General features: G+C 51.5%; 1 protein-coding gene across 8 annotated transcripts in view; it reads left to right on the top strand.

The window, feature by feature from the left end:
* Positions 1–12,703, top strand: part of LZTS3 (leucine zipper tumor suppressor family member 3) — a 142,886-nt gene that overhangs the window by 113,038 nt on the left and 17,145 nt on the right. For 3 of the 8 annotated variants that reach the window (XM_019526072.1, XM_019526070.1, XM_019526073.1), the window contains exons 2-3: positions 8,415–8,519; positions 12,315–12,465. In XM_019526072.1, the coding sequence (XP_019381617.1) occupies positions 12,354–12,465 (112 nt within the window). In that variant the 5' untranslated portion in view covers positions 8,415–8,519; positions 12,315–12,353. Of the gene's footprint in view, positions 1–6,207; positions 6,277–8,414; positions 8,520–12,314; positions 12,466–12,703 lie in introns of all 8 variants that reach the window. The other 5 variants (XM_019526075.1, XM_019526074.1, XM_019526071.1 and 2 more) reach the window with 4 other exon arrangements.

Genomic DNA, 12,703 nt, shown 5'->3' on the forward strand with positions numbered 1-12,703 from the left:
GGGTGCCCTGTTTGGGGCACACAGCAGTGCCTGAAGGTACAGTAGCTTGGCACCAGGGTGGTGCAGTGTGTGGGGTTGAGACCCCAGCCCGAGAGGGCAGTACTTGGCCCAGTGAGGGCATAGGACCCCGAGAAGGGTCAGGGGGCCAGGCATGGCTGCGTGCCACCTGAGCCCCGGTACCGGTGAAAGCCTGAGACAGGGCTGGCGTGTAGGCTCGGAGAGAGCCAAGGGCGCAAGTGGCGTGTGGCGTAGACTCGGAGAGAGCCAAGGGCGCGAGAGTGAAGCCCAGGGAGGGCTAGCATAAGATTGGAGCGGCACCAGTCTTGTATAGACGCCCTGGGGGAGGGCGAGCATGCGGTTAAGAGTCCCGGAGAGGGGCAGGCATGCGAGGGAAGCCTGGAGAGGGGTGGACATGCGGATCGGGGCCAGGTGGCAAAGAGCGCGGGAACAGGAGCCCGGCGAGGGCAATAGCGCCAGGGCGCGGGACAGAGCCCACAGCAGGGCAATAGTGCCAGGGGCGCGGGAAGCGTGGATAACGCCCGTAGAAGGGCGAGTACACCCGGGAACCCCGAGAAGGGCAGGGGCCAGCGTGGGAACCAAAGTAGGGCGGGTGCCGGTGAAGGCCTGAGACAGGGCTGGTGCCATTAATTGCCCAAAGGAGGGTGATCACGCAGGTACGAGCCTGGAGAGGACCGGGTGTGCGAGACAGGGCCCAGAGAGGATAGGACCAGCCCAAAGAGGGTGTAGTTCAGAGACACAAAAAAGTCTGGAATAACTGTGAGCCCTGGGGCGTGCTAAAGGGGAGGTAGGAGGCACGTGTAGCCCATAAGGCTGGGGGTGCACCAAGTCACCCATAGAGATCAGGAGATGAAAGGCAGCCTCCTATATAAAACTATATAAGATCAAAGACGTGGCAGGTGAGAATAAGAGGGTGCTGGATCTCCTAATTGGCACGGCAAGGGGGCGCTAGCGGGATCACGGCCGCTCCTAGGCCCCACTCCGTGACACCCCCGGACAGGGATTGAGGAGACGTTGGTTCAGTTCTTGTCTCTGCCACTGGCTCGAGGTGTGATCCTGGGGCCTCTGTGCCTTAAGCTGAATGAGGACAATAATGCTTGCCTCTACCCTGTGTGCCCCAGCTCAGTTGTACCCCAGACCTTTGGTGTAGGGCTTGTCTTCCCATATGGAAATACTGTGACTAACATAAGGGGACTCTGATCTCAAACCTAAGGGTCCCCAGCCTATGCTTCCAGGTCCCTTCAGTATGGCCCACGGTCACAGGAAACTTTTGCTTCCACTGGTGCATGTTTCTATTGGTCGATCGAGAGAGGTAGGATGTTGCCTGACATCCCATAGCTGCTCATGGGCCATCAGAGTGTGGAGACCAGCCATCCAGACACACCTATCTTGCTGAGTATTTTCAAGGACTGAGCATCTGTGATAGCGACAGCTGTCTCCCATGGTGCAGTACTGGGTATACAGGACATAGGACTAGAACAGAGTAAACACAGATGTGGGGAGAGGGGTCTTTCTTTCTCCTCGTCCACGAAGAGACAGGATCGCTGACATTTTTCTTGCTCTGAAGCTTCCCGGGAAGGAAGGTGCCAACTGGACAAAGCCTGTTTTCTTGGAAAACAGTAGCCTGGAGTATCTCCTATGGATGTGTGCAACATGCAGGTGTCACACACCAGGGCCCAACCCGGTGGGTGTCCCAGCTCTGTTCTCTATCTGGCCTGGAACCGGGGTGAATAAAATCCCTTTGTGAACATGGGCTGGAGATTCTGGATTGCCCCATCCTCCCAATCCCAGCAGCATTGTCTCCCTGGTGGAAGGGCCCCACGTGCATCCTCAGCACTGAGCTGTTGCTGCCTCTGCCTGGTCCCCTGCTCAGAGCAGCTCTCTGGGGCTCACAGAGGTGGTTGGATCTGTTAAAGCCTTGGCCTGCAGAACTAGGACTCCTAGTTCAGGCAGCAGAACAGTAGTCCTAGCCCATGGGGCACACGGCCTGTGAGACTCTCTAGCATTGTTTAGAGTAACTGAAAATCTCACAGCAAGGTGGCCAAGGCGAGCAAAGTACAATTTTGCCTGCAGCATGCTACTTGCTGAGCATTTTAGCCTTGGGCCACCCTGGTTCCTTCAGGTCCAGAGGTCCAAGGTTCAATTCCCATTGACCACAACCCTGCCAGGAGCACTGATGTGGCACTGGTGTTGCAGTGATTGGGGGGAATAAGCAAGTAAACTCTACTGGCACTAGCACCTTTCAGGCTGGTAACTTTGCCCATGCTGGGAGGTGGGCACGCCACTTGATTTATACCAGTCCAGCAGAAGTGGTATGACTTCTGATGTGACAGTGGCCTTAGCAGACGCCAGTCACATGGCACCTTTCCTCTATGCTGGACTCGCAGCCTGTGAGGCTTCTCACTTCTTTTCCCGTGCAAGGAAAGGGCAGGGAAGCTTGTGTTGACGCTTGTGACAACTGCTATCTTTCAACGCTGTGCAAACAAGGTATTTGGACAAGCTGCATTCCAGCCAAGCCTGGTCATTGTCCTGGCTTTCTACAGACTTTGGAGCCACATTTTTGCCTCTGGACCTGCAGTCCTGTTGTTAACTGACACAAGGAAATGTCATCCCTATCGGTGGAGTGGTTCTGCTAGGAGCAATCTGTCAATAGATGCAAGAGAGTGACTAGATCAGCATAATGAGCAGAACAAATAATGATGGGGCAACACCACCTCTGCAGTTGAATTGCTTTGATAGCTCCACAAAAGGAAGCTTTAAATCTCTTTTGTTCTGCCTGAATAATATTTTGTAACAATGCCTCATTTGGGTTCTTTATGATCTGTCAAGGCTTAGTCAGGCAGTAGCCCTGCCTCTAATTATATTGCTCTTTATAATTATTTTGCTCCATAAAAAGAAGAAAATTACTGTCTGGATATATTTATATACTTCTCCAGGTGATGCTACAGAGAAACCTGGGATTAAATCAAGGATATCTTTGCAGCTTTAAGGGTTAGCAGTGCTTTGATTTGGGAGTCCCTGTGGTTAGATGAAAGCACAGTTCGCAGCCTTTGTGTGCAAAATGTAAAAAAATAATAACCTAATTAAATTGTATTTCAAGGGCCCCGACCTCCAGGTGGTATGGATTCATCTTTACTGACTCATGCTTGGTGAGAGTTAGGTCCTAAGAAAACTCACCCCGAAAGGCGAGATGCTGCGATTTTTAAGTGTCTTGTTCCAAGTCATACAAGCGCGGTGTTGTAGCTGTAGCAGTCCAGAAATGATGCAGGAGGCAAGGATCCTTAAGGTGATATCTTTTTATTGGACCATCTGTGTAGTTGGTATAAAGGTAGCCATGCTTTTGGATGTGAGGCATTCTTCTTCAGGCCTCTGACTTCACTGCAGTTTTTCTCTGCGGCCGCTGCAAAATATCAGTGGTTCTTGTGCTGCACCTCAGGGATAAAGCTCCCGCTCTCCTAGGGCAGTCACTCTGCAGCTTATAGTAATAAGGAGGATTCTCCCTTAACAATACTGGACCTATGACACATGGTTTTTGCATCCTGTAGAGGACCAGGGGAGTAATATACTGCAGCCAATTCCTTAGCATGGTAAGGAGTTACTGTCTACCATAGGCAAAGCTGCATTCACCCCCCAGTTCCTGGCACGTGTGAGCAAACTCCACTGCAGCCAACCCCCGAGGTTCATTAAAAAGATGTGAGCTCATTAAATCAATGAGGTCTTTATTCGGCAGCATGTATTTTGAAGGAAGGATAAAGTTCTCTCATCAGTGACTTAACATCAAAGTTGTGGTAGGGGCAGGCTTGGGAGAATGGGGATAACTATCCCAAGGTTCATCAGCTGCTCTGAAGCTTATCTAAGCCTCGCTGATTAAGAAATCAGGTTGTGAGGCTCATTTGGAGCTGGCCTCTCTTGGTGCCAGCCGGGTGAAGAGCGCTGCAAGAGCAGCATCTGTCATGGGATTTAATGAGCAGCCTATTTCTGTGAAGTACTCTCATGCTGGGGTCTCACCTCCACCCAGCAGCAAAAGTCCATCTTTAAAGGCTCAGGGTCAAGTTCTGAGTTTTTGTTTTTTCTTTTTTGCATCCAGCTTGCATAAAACCTTGACTGTGTAAGAGTTCACTTCAGTCTTTGAGTCCTTTTTAAGTGAAAGATTTCCTCCCCCTCCTCCCCTTTACCACCAAAGGAAAAGCTTTTTATTCCCTGAAATGCAATGAGTCCTCTTCAGGTACGGAAATTATTTTTGCAAAACAAGTTGCCGGGCACGTCTACACGTGCATGGATATGCTGTAGGTACAGCGCATTGAGGTTAGTATCTGTAATGACAGGTACGAACTGAATACACAGTAATCGGCACTATGGTAGCGCCAGCGCGTGCCTTTTTAGTGATGCTAGTGCACACTAGACTAATTCTACTGTGCATTAGCACAGCTCTTGCTGTGACACCCTAATGGGCAGTAGAATTAATCTACTGCGCGTTTAGCGTCTTGTGTAAATGCGCCCATTGACATTGAAACGTTGCATTCGTTATGCTGTAGTCAAATTTGGGGAGGCGGGGTTGGGGGTTGGTCAAAACGCTTATTTTTCAAGATAAAGCTAGAATTTGAGAGACTAATTTGTTTCAGTTCACAAACTATCATAACTGTTATGGGGTTTCGTTTATTTTGGTTTTCTTAAATAATTGTTTTAAAAATTATGGAGGGGGAGCGCTTGCTTTAGAACAAATACCTCTCACCAAGTGCTCGTTTTCACTGACTTGGAAAAAAAACAACTTTTTAAAAAGCGGGAGAGCGGTATCCTGGTGCCCTTGTTCACAGTGAATAGCACTTCACTCTGTTAAATACAGCTTATCACAAAGGGCATTGGAGCTGAGCTCTGCATGAGAGCCGGCCTTCTCTGCAGGAGGGTGGAGGGGTGGTGTGGATGTCCTTTGGGGTGCCTACAGAAAGAAAAGTGGCCCCGGGGGCAGGTTGTAATGGGTGTTACTCCGCAACTTGAAGCCTGTTTTCTTCCTGCCTTCTCACCTCCAACACAAAGAAAACAGAAAAGCTCCTAATAACCAGGCACTAAAATTCAGATTCTCACAGACTATTTAGGCACTTGACTCTTAATGGTTTCATCAAGTCCTTAGAGCCAATCCCTGTGTTTAATTCGGATTGCTGGGTTTTAATTTGGATTGCACACCTTTTCAGGGATCCGAACCCAAGAAAACCCTACATGGATCCCATCAGGCCAGTCCTTAACTCACCCAGAGGTACCGGTAGGGTTCGAAGCAGGGCTGGTGGCTGACACCCAACTTAGCCTGCTATTTACTATTTTCTAGCGAGCTGAGCAGAGTGGACTAGGATCACATCTTGGTGACCTGAGTGATAAGTGTAATACACCTTGGGCCTCAAGTCTACGTGGAGCAGGATACCCAAGCAAGTTAGCTTGGGTCCTAGAAGCAGTGCTAATCATGCCAGCAGGGCATGGTGCCCAGGTTAATTGAGGAGCAGCATACATTAGCCTGCACACAGCACCATGCTATCACTTCCAGTACCCAAGCCAGCTGTCTGGGAGCTCACTGAGGCATCTGTGCAGCACTGCATTGCACCATGTAAACTAGGCCAGATATGAACTCTGCTCCGCGGAAGGAGGGAAGAGGACTCTGAGGAGGTTGGTTGATGCCTGGGCTTGGCCCGATCTCTTGTTCATCGTGCTGGGGTGGCTCCGAGGCTTGGTTTGGGTTATGGAGGCTTTTGGAGCAGAGCCCAACTGCTGTGAATGGCTCTGCCTCCCGGGGCTTCAATGGTCTGATCAGGTTTTTCCACCAGTTTAAAATCTACCCAATCTCTGTGGCTGAAAGCCCTTGCCATCCATGGACTGTTTGTGGAAGTCTGTATTGAATGGGGACCTAGCAGATGGGTCTTGGGGCATCTCCTGTAGTTTCTGAATAAAATGAGCCACTACCCAGTGTTGGTCTCAGCTGAAAAGCCAGGGTAGGAGGCTAGAGTCGTACAGAGATGAGGTCCATAGGAGGCAGGCACTGAATGGGCCAGGGGGTTCAAAATGTATCCCCTTCAGGACAGCTGCTGGAGAGTATGCTCACTGACCTTCTCTGCTCTGCCATAGTGCATAGTGATACTATGCTCCCCACCCACATTTCTCACACACCAAATCAATACTTCACATATCTTGTTTTTTTTTTTTAAGGCCAAGTGTCTCCAGCTACTTCATCGGGCCCTCAGAGTCAGGGTCAAAGTCCCCAGGAAGTGTGCAGAGGTGATGACACTAAATGTCATTTCTTTCCTTCTGCCAAGGGCTCGGGTTATCACTTTCCACTGCACCATCCCAGAGCACCCTGCCTTGTCTCCTGTGGAGAGTGGTATTCTCCTGCATGTCAGCCTTGGTCATTTGAGATCATGTGCATTGCCCAGCAGGGTTTAACTGTTGTGCAGCGAGTATAGCAGTTCTCTGTCCCTCGTTCAACTAAGGGTGCAACCAGGATCTTAGGAATTCTATTCCTCATCCCAAAATGGTGTGTCCTGCCTTTCTGTACATGCATGGTAGGACATGCAGTGTTTGCAACGGGGCATAAAATTCTTCAGATCTCAGTCACCCACCTGGAGGTCTCCCCAGCCTGATCCCCAGGGACTGGGCTGGGGGTAGGCCTGGGACCCAGGGCTGTTGCAGGCGATGCTACAATTGGCTGATGGTTGGCATCAGCCAAGGTAACCCTAGGTCTGGAACACATGCGACACCTACAATTTAAGGCGCCGTACAAACCAGCTACAAATATGTTCTGTGTTATATGTGGAACATCTTTGTGGCTGATGTGCAGTTTATGGTGACATAGCATGGCCGGGATACATGGCACGTTGCAATTTGTGGTGCGGTTAACACGTGAGTCACACCACAAATGTAACGGCTGCCAGACCCCCTCACAGCACTTGCTTTGCACTGTGCACTCATACCCTTCCAGCAGAGGGGAAAATTAAAGTGACCAGCTGGGAGAAGAAGACACCAGTCTTTAGTGCTAAGAGGATGAAAGAGAATGGATGAAGGCAGTGATCTTCTGGAGTTCTCCCCACCAACAAGAGCCAGCCTCGTGCTAATGTTCCCTCCAACATCAGTGGGAACAGGGGTAGGCCACCCCCCTTTGAGAACAGAGTCTCACTGTCCTGAATATGGTACCGGGTCCTCTTCAGGTCTAAGTGCCTGAGACTGTGGAGGTCTCATCACATCCTTTGGGAAGCTACCCCTAAATGGACCCCAAGCTCAAACTGTTTCTGTACTGTTCAGACGAAGTGATCCATAGCTCACTTCTCTGCCATTACACCCATGCCATCTCCTCTCTCGCTCTTTCTGGGAGCAAAAGCCTAGCATGGGGCATTTGACTGTATGAAGGCCTAGTTGTTCTGTCTCTGGATGGGCGGTTAAGTGGGTTATCGCCAAAGGGTCTTGGCAGGTGTTTTGCTATGGAGAGGACTGCAGGGCAAGGACTGTCCAAGACATCACAATAACAGTTCTCTGGGAGGATTCCCTGGTGGGGGTCTGTGAAATCTCTACCCCACTGCACGTGGGACCGTTGGTCCAAGATAGTCGTAGATGTTTTCCAGAGAGCATTAGCCCTTCCAGCAAGGTGCCTTTCACAAGCTGCTTCACCCAACGGAGCTGCTGGCCTCCTGGGTTAATCCCACTGAAGTTAAAAAACTCCAATGGTTGCATTGTAGCAGCAGCCTCCTATGAGTCTCTAGCCTCCCCGCCACTAATTTGCAGTCGCTTTGGGAGTGGGGGTTGTATAAACACCCTTCCATCGCCTCACCTGTCCAGCGCTTGCCAAGTTACACATACCAATCACCATGTCACACATACCAAGCATGCCGATTGTCACCTTATTTTTCCTAAGCACTGAAGGTCTTTTATTTGCATAAAGCTGTCAGGGCAAAGCTATGCTGAAGGTTTCACCAGCTAGAGATGGGCTGAACCAGAACCCCCAATCTAAGCCCAGTGCCCTTTGCTAATAAAGCACAGGTTAAAAGTGGATAGAGTGTAGGGGGGTGGCAGAGGCATCCTCCTGCTGATGGGAGCTGTGAATCTCAATGCCTGGTAGCAAGCCAGGGGAATTTGGGAGCTGCATGGCCCATTCCCCCATAACCACCCAATCAGGGACCCCACCCCAGACTCAGCACCCCTGCTTATTGTGTTTTCTTGAACATGAGGCTGCTCCCCTGTCACTGGGCAGGATCAGGCCCGCTGCAGCAGCACCCTCCCAACTGCAATGAGATCAGGTCGCTGTTCAAGAGAAGGTCCCAGGGCGGATGGAGGGAGGGAGGCACAGGGCAAGCGTCTCCAGCAGCGCAGCCGCGTCTGCCGTGCAACTCCTTGTAACCTCTGTTTCTCCATTCCGTTCTTTTTAGCGCAAATGACAGGACCCGGGAGCACGCTGTGATTACAGGGGACACTTGGGAGCAGAGCAGCTGCCGTGTCGGAGCCGACCTTTAGACCTAAGCTGGCTCTGCAAAGTAAATAATGCCAACCGTCCTGTTTTGTGTGGGGAGGGCTCGCTTTGCAATGATGTTCCCACAGCCCAAGGAGAAGGCAGTTTCCTTTCCCCTCGTCCTATGAATAGCAATAATATGATGGATCCAACACCTCCAGCCTGAGGGGCTCCAGTGCAGGCCAGAGTTGTGACCCCTGTTTTAGAGTGGGACCCTGAGGCCTCATTAACCTCTGCCGCAGCAGTCCCCAACCCTGTTCATGTGTGCACACCCCCAGCAGGAAGTCTACTTCAGGAAACGTGAAGTTGAGGACCCCGCTGTAATAAGAGCAACCTTCTCTCCACTCTGGGGAATGCTACAGGTCTTCGTACGATAGATCAGCTTGTCCTCTGGCTTAAATCAGCAGAGCCCTGCTGGGCTCAGACAGCCTTAGCTGAAGATTTGGCCCCATATCCACACCGTGCTTTAGGACCCTTGGATGAGAGGCAGCATGCAAAAACCAGCAGGCTGCGCAGGTCGGGGACCTTGCTACGCTCTCATGATACGCTGATGGCTCTAGCAAGAGCAGGTCCCCAAAGCCCTTGTTCAGCAGAGAGGTCAAACTCTCCTGGGCATCCGTGGAAGTCGATCTGAGTAAAAGAATGAATTATCTCCAGGGAGGTTTGGCCCAAGGTCCATTTTTATTACAGCATCTCCTTCTTCATTCTGCTAGCAGCATCACTTTGATTGGGATAAGATCTGCTCCTCTTAGCCGTAGGACCAGGGAGGTGCTTGGCACAGCTGGTGAATCTCTTGGCAGTGCTTCTGACAGCCCCCGCCGTGGTCAGGAGGCCTGACTCTCCCCAGCTCCGTGCAGCCCCCAACAGCTGTGGGGTGCGACCTTCCATGTGCATCGAGTGGAGAGAGTGCCCATCCCCTCATGGCTAAGTGTGAATGATGGACCCCATATAGGTTTGTGGAGCCCGGGGGTGGGTTTCAGTGGAGACAGAATCCATCAGCATGTGGAGAACAAAGAGCTAGTCCAGGCTTGGCGCAAGTCCCTGAATACAGTGAGAGTTTTTTCCAGTGACTGCTGTGACCCCCGGGCTGTTCTCATCACATGCCTCTTCCCTGCAGTTCTTCTTCCCTCGCGTTTAGAAAATGGGCCCCTTTTCATTAACAGCCATCCCACTGAACCCAAATGATCCAACTGCAACCAGCAGGGCAATCAGAACAAAGGGGTTTGTTGTATTGTTTTCTTTTAACAGAAATCATTTCAGACTGGAAAGGAGTTGATTTCAGTCAGCATTATGCAACTGCAACCAGCAATCGGGGCTGCCCGGCTTCGGAGTGGCTGGGGGCTGCAGGCCTCCTAGCCACGTGCCACTGTGATCACCTGCACCCCAAGTGCATGCCATGGGGGGCTACATGCAGCACTGCATGGCCCCCATTCCTGCCACACCACTCATGTCCCTGTGGTATCGTGTGCGCTCCCCCAGCCACACACACACACACACAAAGCCCCCTCCCCTGCGCCCTATGCAAGCCTCTGCACCTCCTCGCCCCCCTGGCACATGGTGGGCAGCTTCTGCTGCACCCCAGATCCCCCCGAGCTCCCCAAGCAGGGGCTCCCACAGCCCATATTACGCCACCCCCTCCTCCTCTGCAGTGCAGGGAGCAGGCAATGGAAGTCACAGGAGAGGGGGGGCCTCCAGTGGCAGCAAAGTGGGGAGCAGCATCCAGACCAAGAGCCCAGGATCTGCATGTTAATCCCTTGGGGACCACGTGTGATGATCCACAAGCCGCCAGTTGGACAGTCCTGATTTCAAAGAGAGGTTCGGTTGAATCTGCAAGGGAACGGGAAGTCCACCATTATTGTACTGTGCAGGTCTCTCCGCGTCTCTCTTTAGTCAAAAACCAACTAGAGATGGTCCCAGAGCTTTTATTAGGCACATTGGCCCTGCCTTCAACATCTTGAATCTGGTGGCTCATCGGCCCTGTGGATTTCTGACCCGGGCTCTAACCAAAGAGACTGAGTGTAGGAAGCACATCCTAGACTTGACATGGATTGCAGTGCATGCTGGGATAGGGCCTTAGGAGCTGAGTCAGCTGAGGGTTGGGACCCGTGCCATGCAAGCATGCCCATTAACAGTGAGGCTGACAAGTTTGCAAGTGAATGGTGGGTTTTGGTGTCCAACTGAAGCTACGGCGTGATTTTTCCAGAAAGTCTCAAATTGCCACCCTCAGAAACTCAGGCCCTGTGACATGTTTCTCACCTGAGGAATCCAAAATCACTAATGACCTGTGATCTAAAGCGATCCACTGTGATCTGGGAAGAGAGAGCCTCTTTGGCCAACCACTGAACATAGGAGAGGTGCTACATGAGATGCCTCTATTTGAGAGAGAGCATTTCTGGAGGCTGCTGAGCCCACACCGAAAACACTGCATTTAGTGCTAGGCTCTTCCATGCCAGAGAGAGGGGAGAAAAGAGGTGGGGAAAATGGGAGAAAAGCACCATAAATGTGCAAGTAGCTGGACAGCCTGAGCTAAGCAGGGACGGTTCAAGGGGTTTTGGCTTAAATCCCAAGGAGGAGAAGCATGATCCCAATGGGCGTGCTTTTGGAAAGGGACAGGAAGAGTTCAGGCTGATCTAAGGGGAGGTACTTAGAGTTAAAATGCCCGGCAGACGTGTAGGATGAACAGAGGGGAGTGGGGGCATTTACTGGGAAATGTTCTGTGTTAGGGTGAAGACACACCTCACACTTAGCCCATACTAAATCCATGGCATTTTAAGCAGTGTTAAAGTTCAAACATGCTATAAGCCGTCAGTTAAGGGTTAGTACCGTTTCTTGCCTGTACAGCTCTGACTTGCCACTAGAGGGCTGGCGAGCAGGGGTGTGGTTAGGGGCCAGGATACATGGTATCTATCCCTGATGAGGGAGGGACTAGGAGCAGGGCACCCTGGGATGATGGAGGACTGCAAATTGTTCGTTTTATCTCTGTGGAGCAGACTGGAGTTACCCTAAAACGAACTGGGTAGCACAGCCCAGAGGTAACCCTGGCCTGAAGCGGTGTACCTTTGAGATGCTCAGAGGGCACTTAGCATGAGTTAACGCGGTTTAAACTGTGGGTGCTCATGGTTTAAGCGCCTTAGTATGGTCTAAGTGTAACATGTAACTTCACCCTTAGGCTGGAGCACAGCCTGCCCAGGGAGGTACTGGGAACCCCATCCTTTAGGGAAGATTGTACTGGAAAATTGCCTGTAGGGAACCATTCTTGCCAGGACCATGGATGGACCAGGCAGGGTCCAGTGCAGGAACTTACAACTGTGTGAGCCTGTTTTGCCCCTAAAGCCATTGCAAAAATGATTCAATACTGGGAGCTGCAAATAGTTATTGTAACCCTCCCCAGAAGAATGGTGTTGGGGAGCTCCGCTTGCTCCAGCACACAGAGACGCCTCCACCTACAAGAGCCCCAGATGGGGAGGAGGAAGAGCCCTTGGGATGGGCAGGATTTGGGGCACATAAGCAGCAGGGGAGTTGAGAGCTAGGTTGGGGCAGATCTGGGGCCCCGACAGACATGCTGCTACAGAGACTCACCCCCTGTTGCTTCTCACATGAACAGTGAGGTCCTGGCTACCAAGACCCAAGACCTTGCCCAAGACACAGCCAAGGGTGCAGATACAAAACAGCACAGGCAGGGAGGGGACAATTCTTGCCCTGACTTCCCCAGACCCCTGGGACTGAGGCACATATTTGCTCCACTTTGCCTTGAACTGATCAAGGGAAGATGGTCAACAAGGACAGCTCACTCACCCTCTCTCACTTTCCTCTCTTCCAGTGCCACTGATTCATGCCCTGACTTCGCCTCTCGGTTGCCATGGCCAAATTAGAGACCCTGTCAGTTCTTAGTGACCCAAGCTACCAGAGCCAGGAGACTTTCCACTCTTTTGCCTCTAGGTCCTCTGAAACCTCCTCCCAAAGCACTATGGGAAGCGTTCTTTTTTCCCCACCAGTTGACACATTCCAGGTCCACGAGAGATCAGGTTCAGGCTGGCCCCCAAAGTTTTAACAAAACAAATTTAAATAAAACCAATCGGAGGGTGCTCATTAGACTATTAGAATAAGCCGACCATAAACACAGGATGTAGGCTGGAGGGAAAATCGGAGAACTCGGCAGATCCAAGAAGACCTGCTGCCAGTCTGCGCGCCGCCCTCCCCGTCTTGGGT

Source organism: Gavialis gangeticus, unplaced genomic scaffold (assembly GCF_001723915.1).
Source record: "Gavialis gangeticus isolate Ggan-Ray unplaced genomic scaffold, GavGan_comp1, whole genome shotgun sequence".
NCBI lineage: Eukaryota > Metazoa > Chordata > Crocodylia > Gavialidae > Gavialis > Gavialis gangeticus.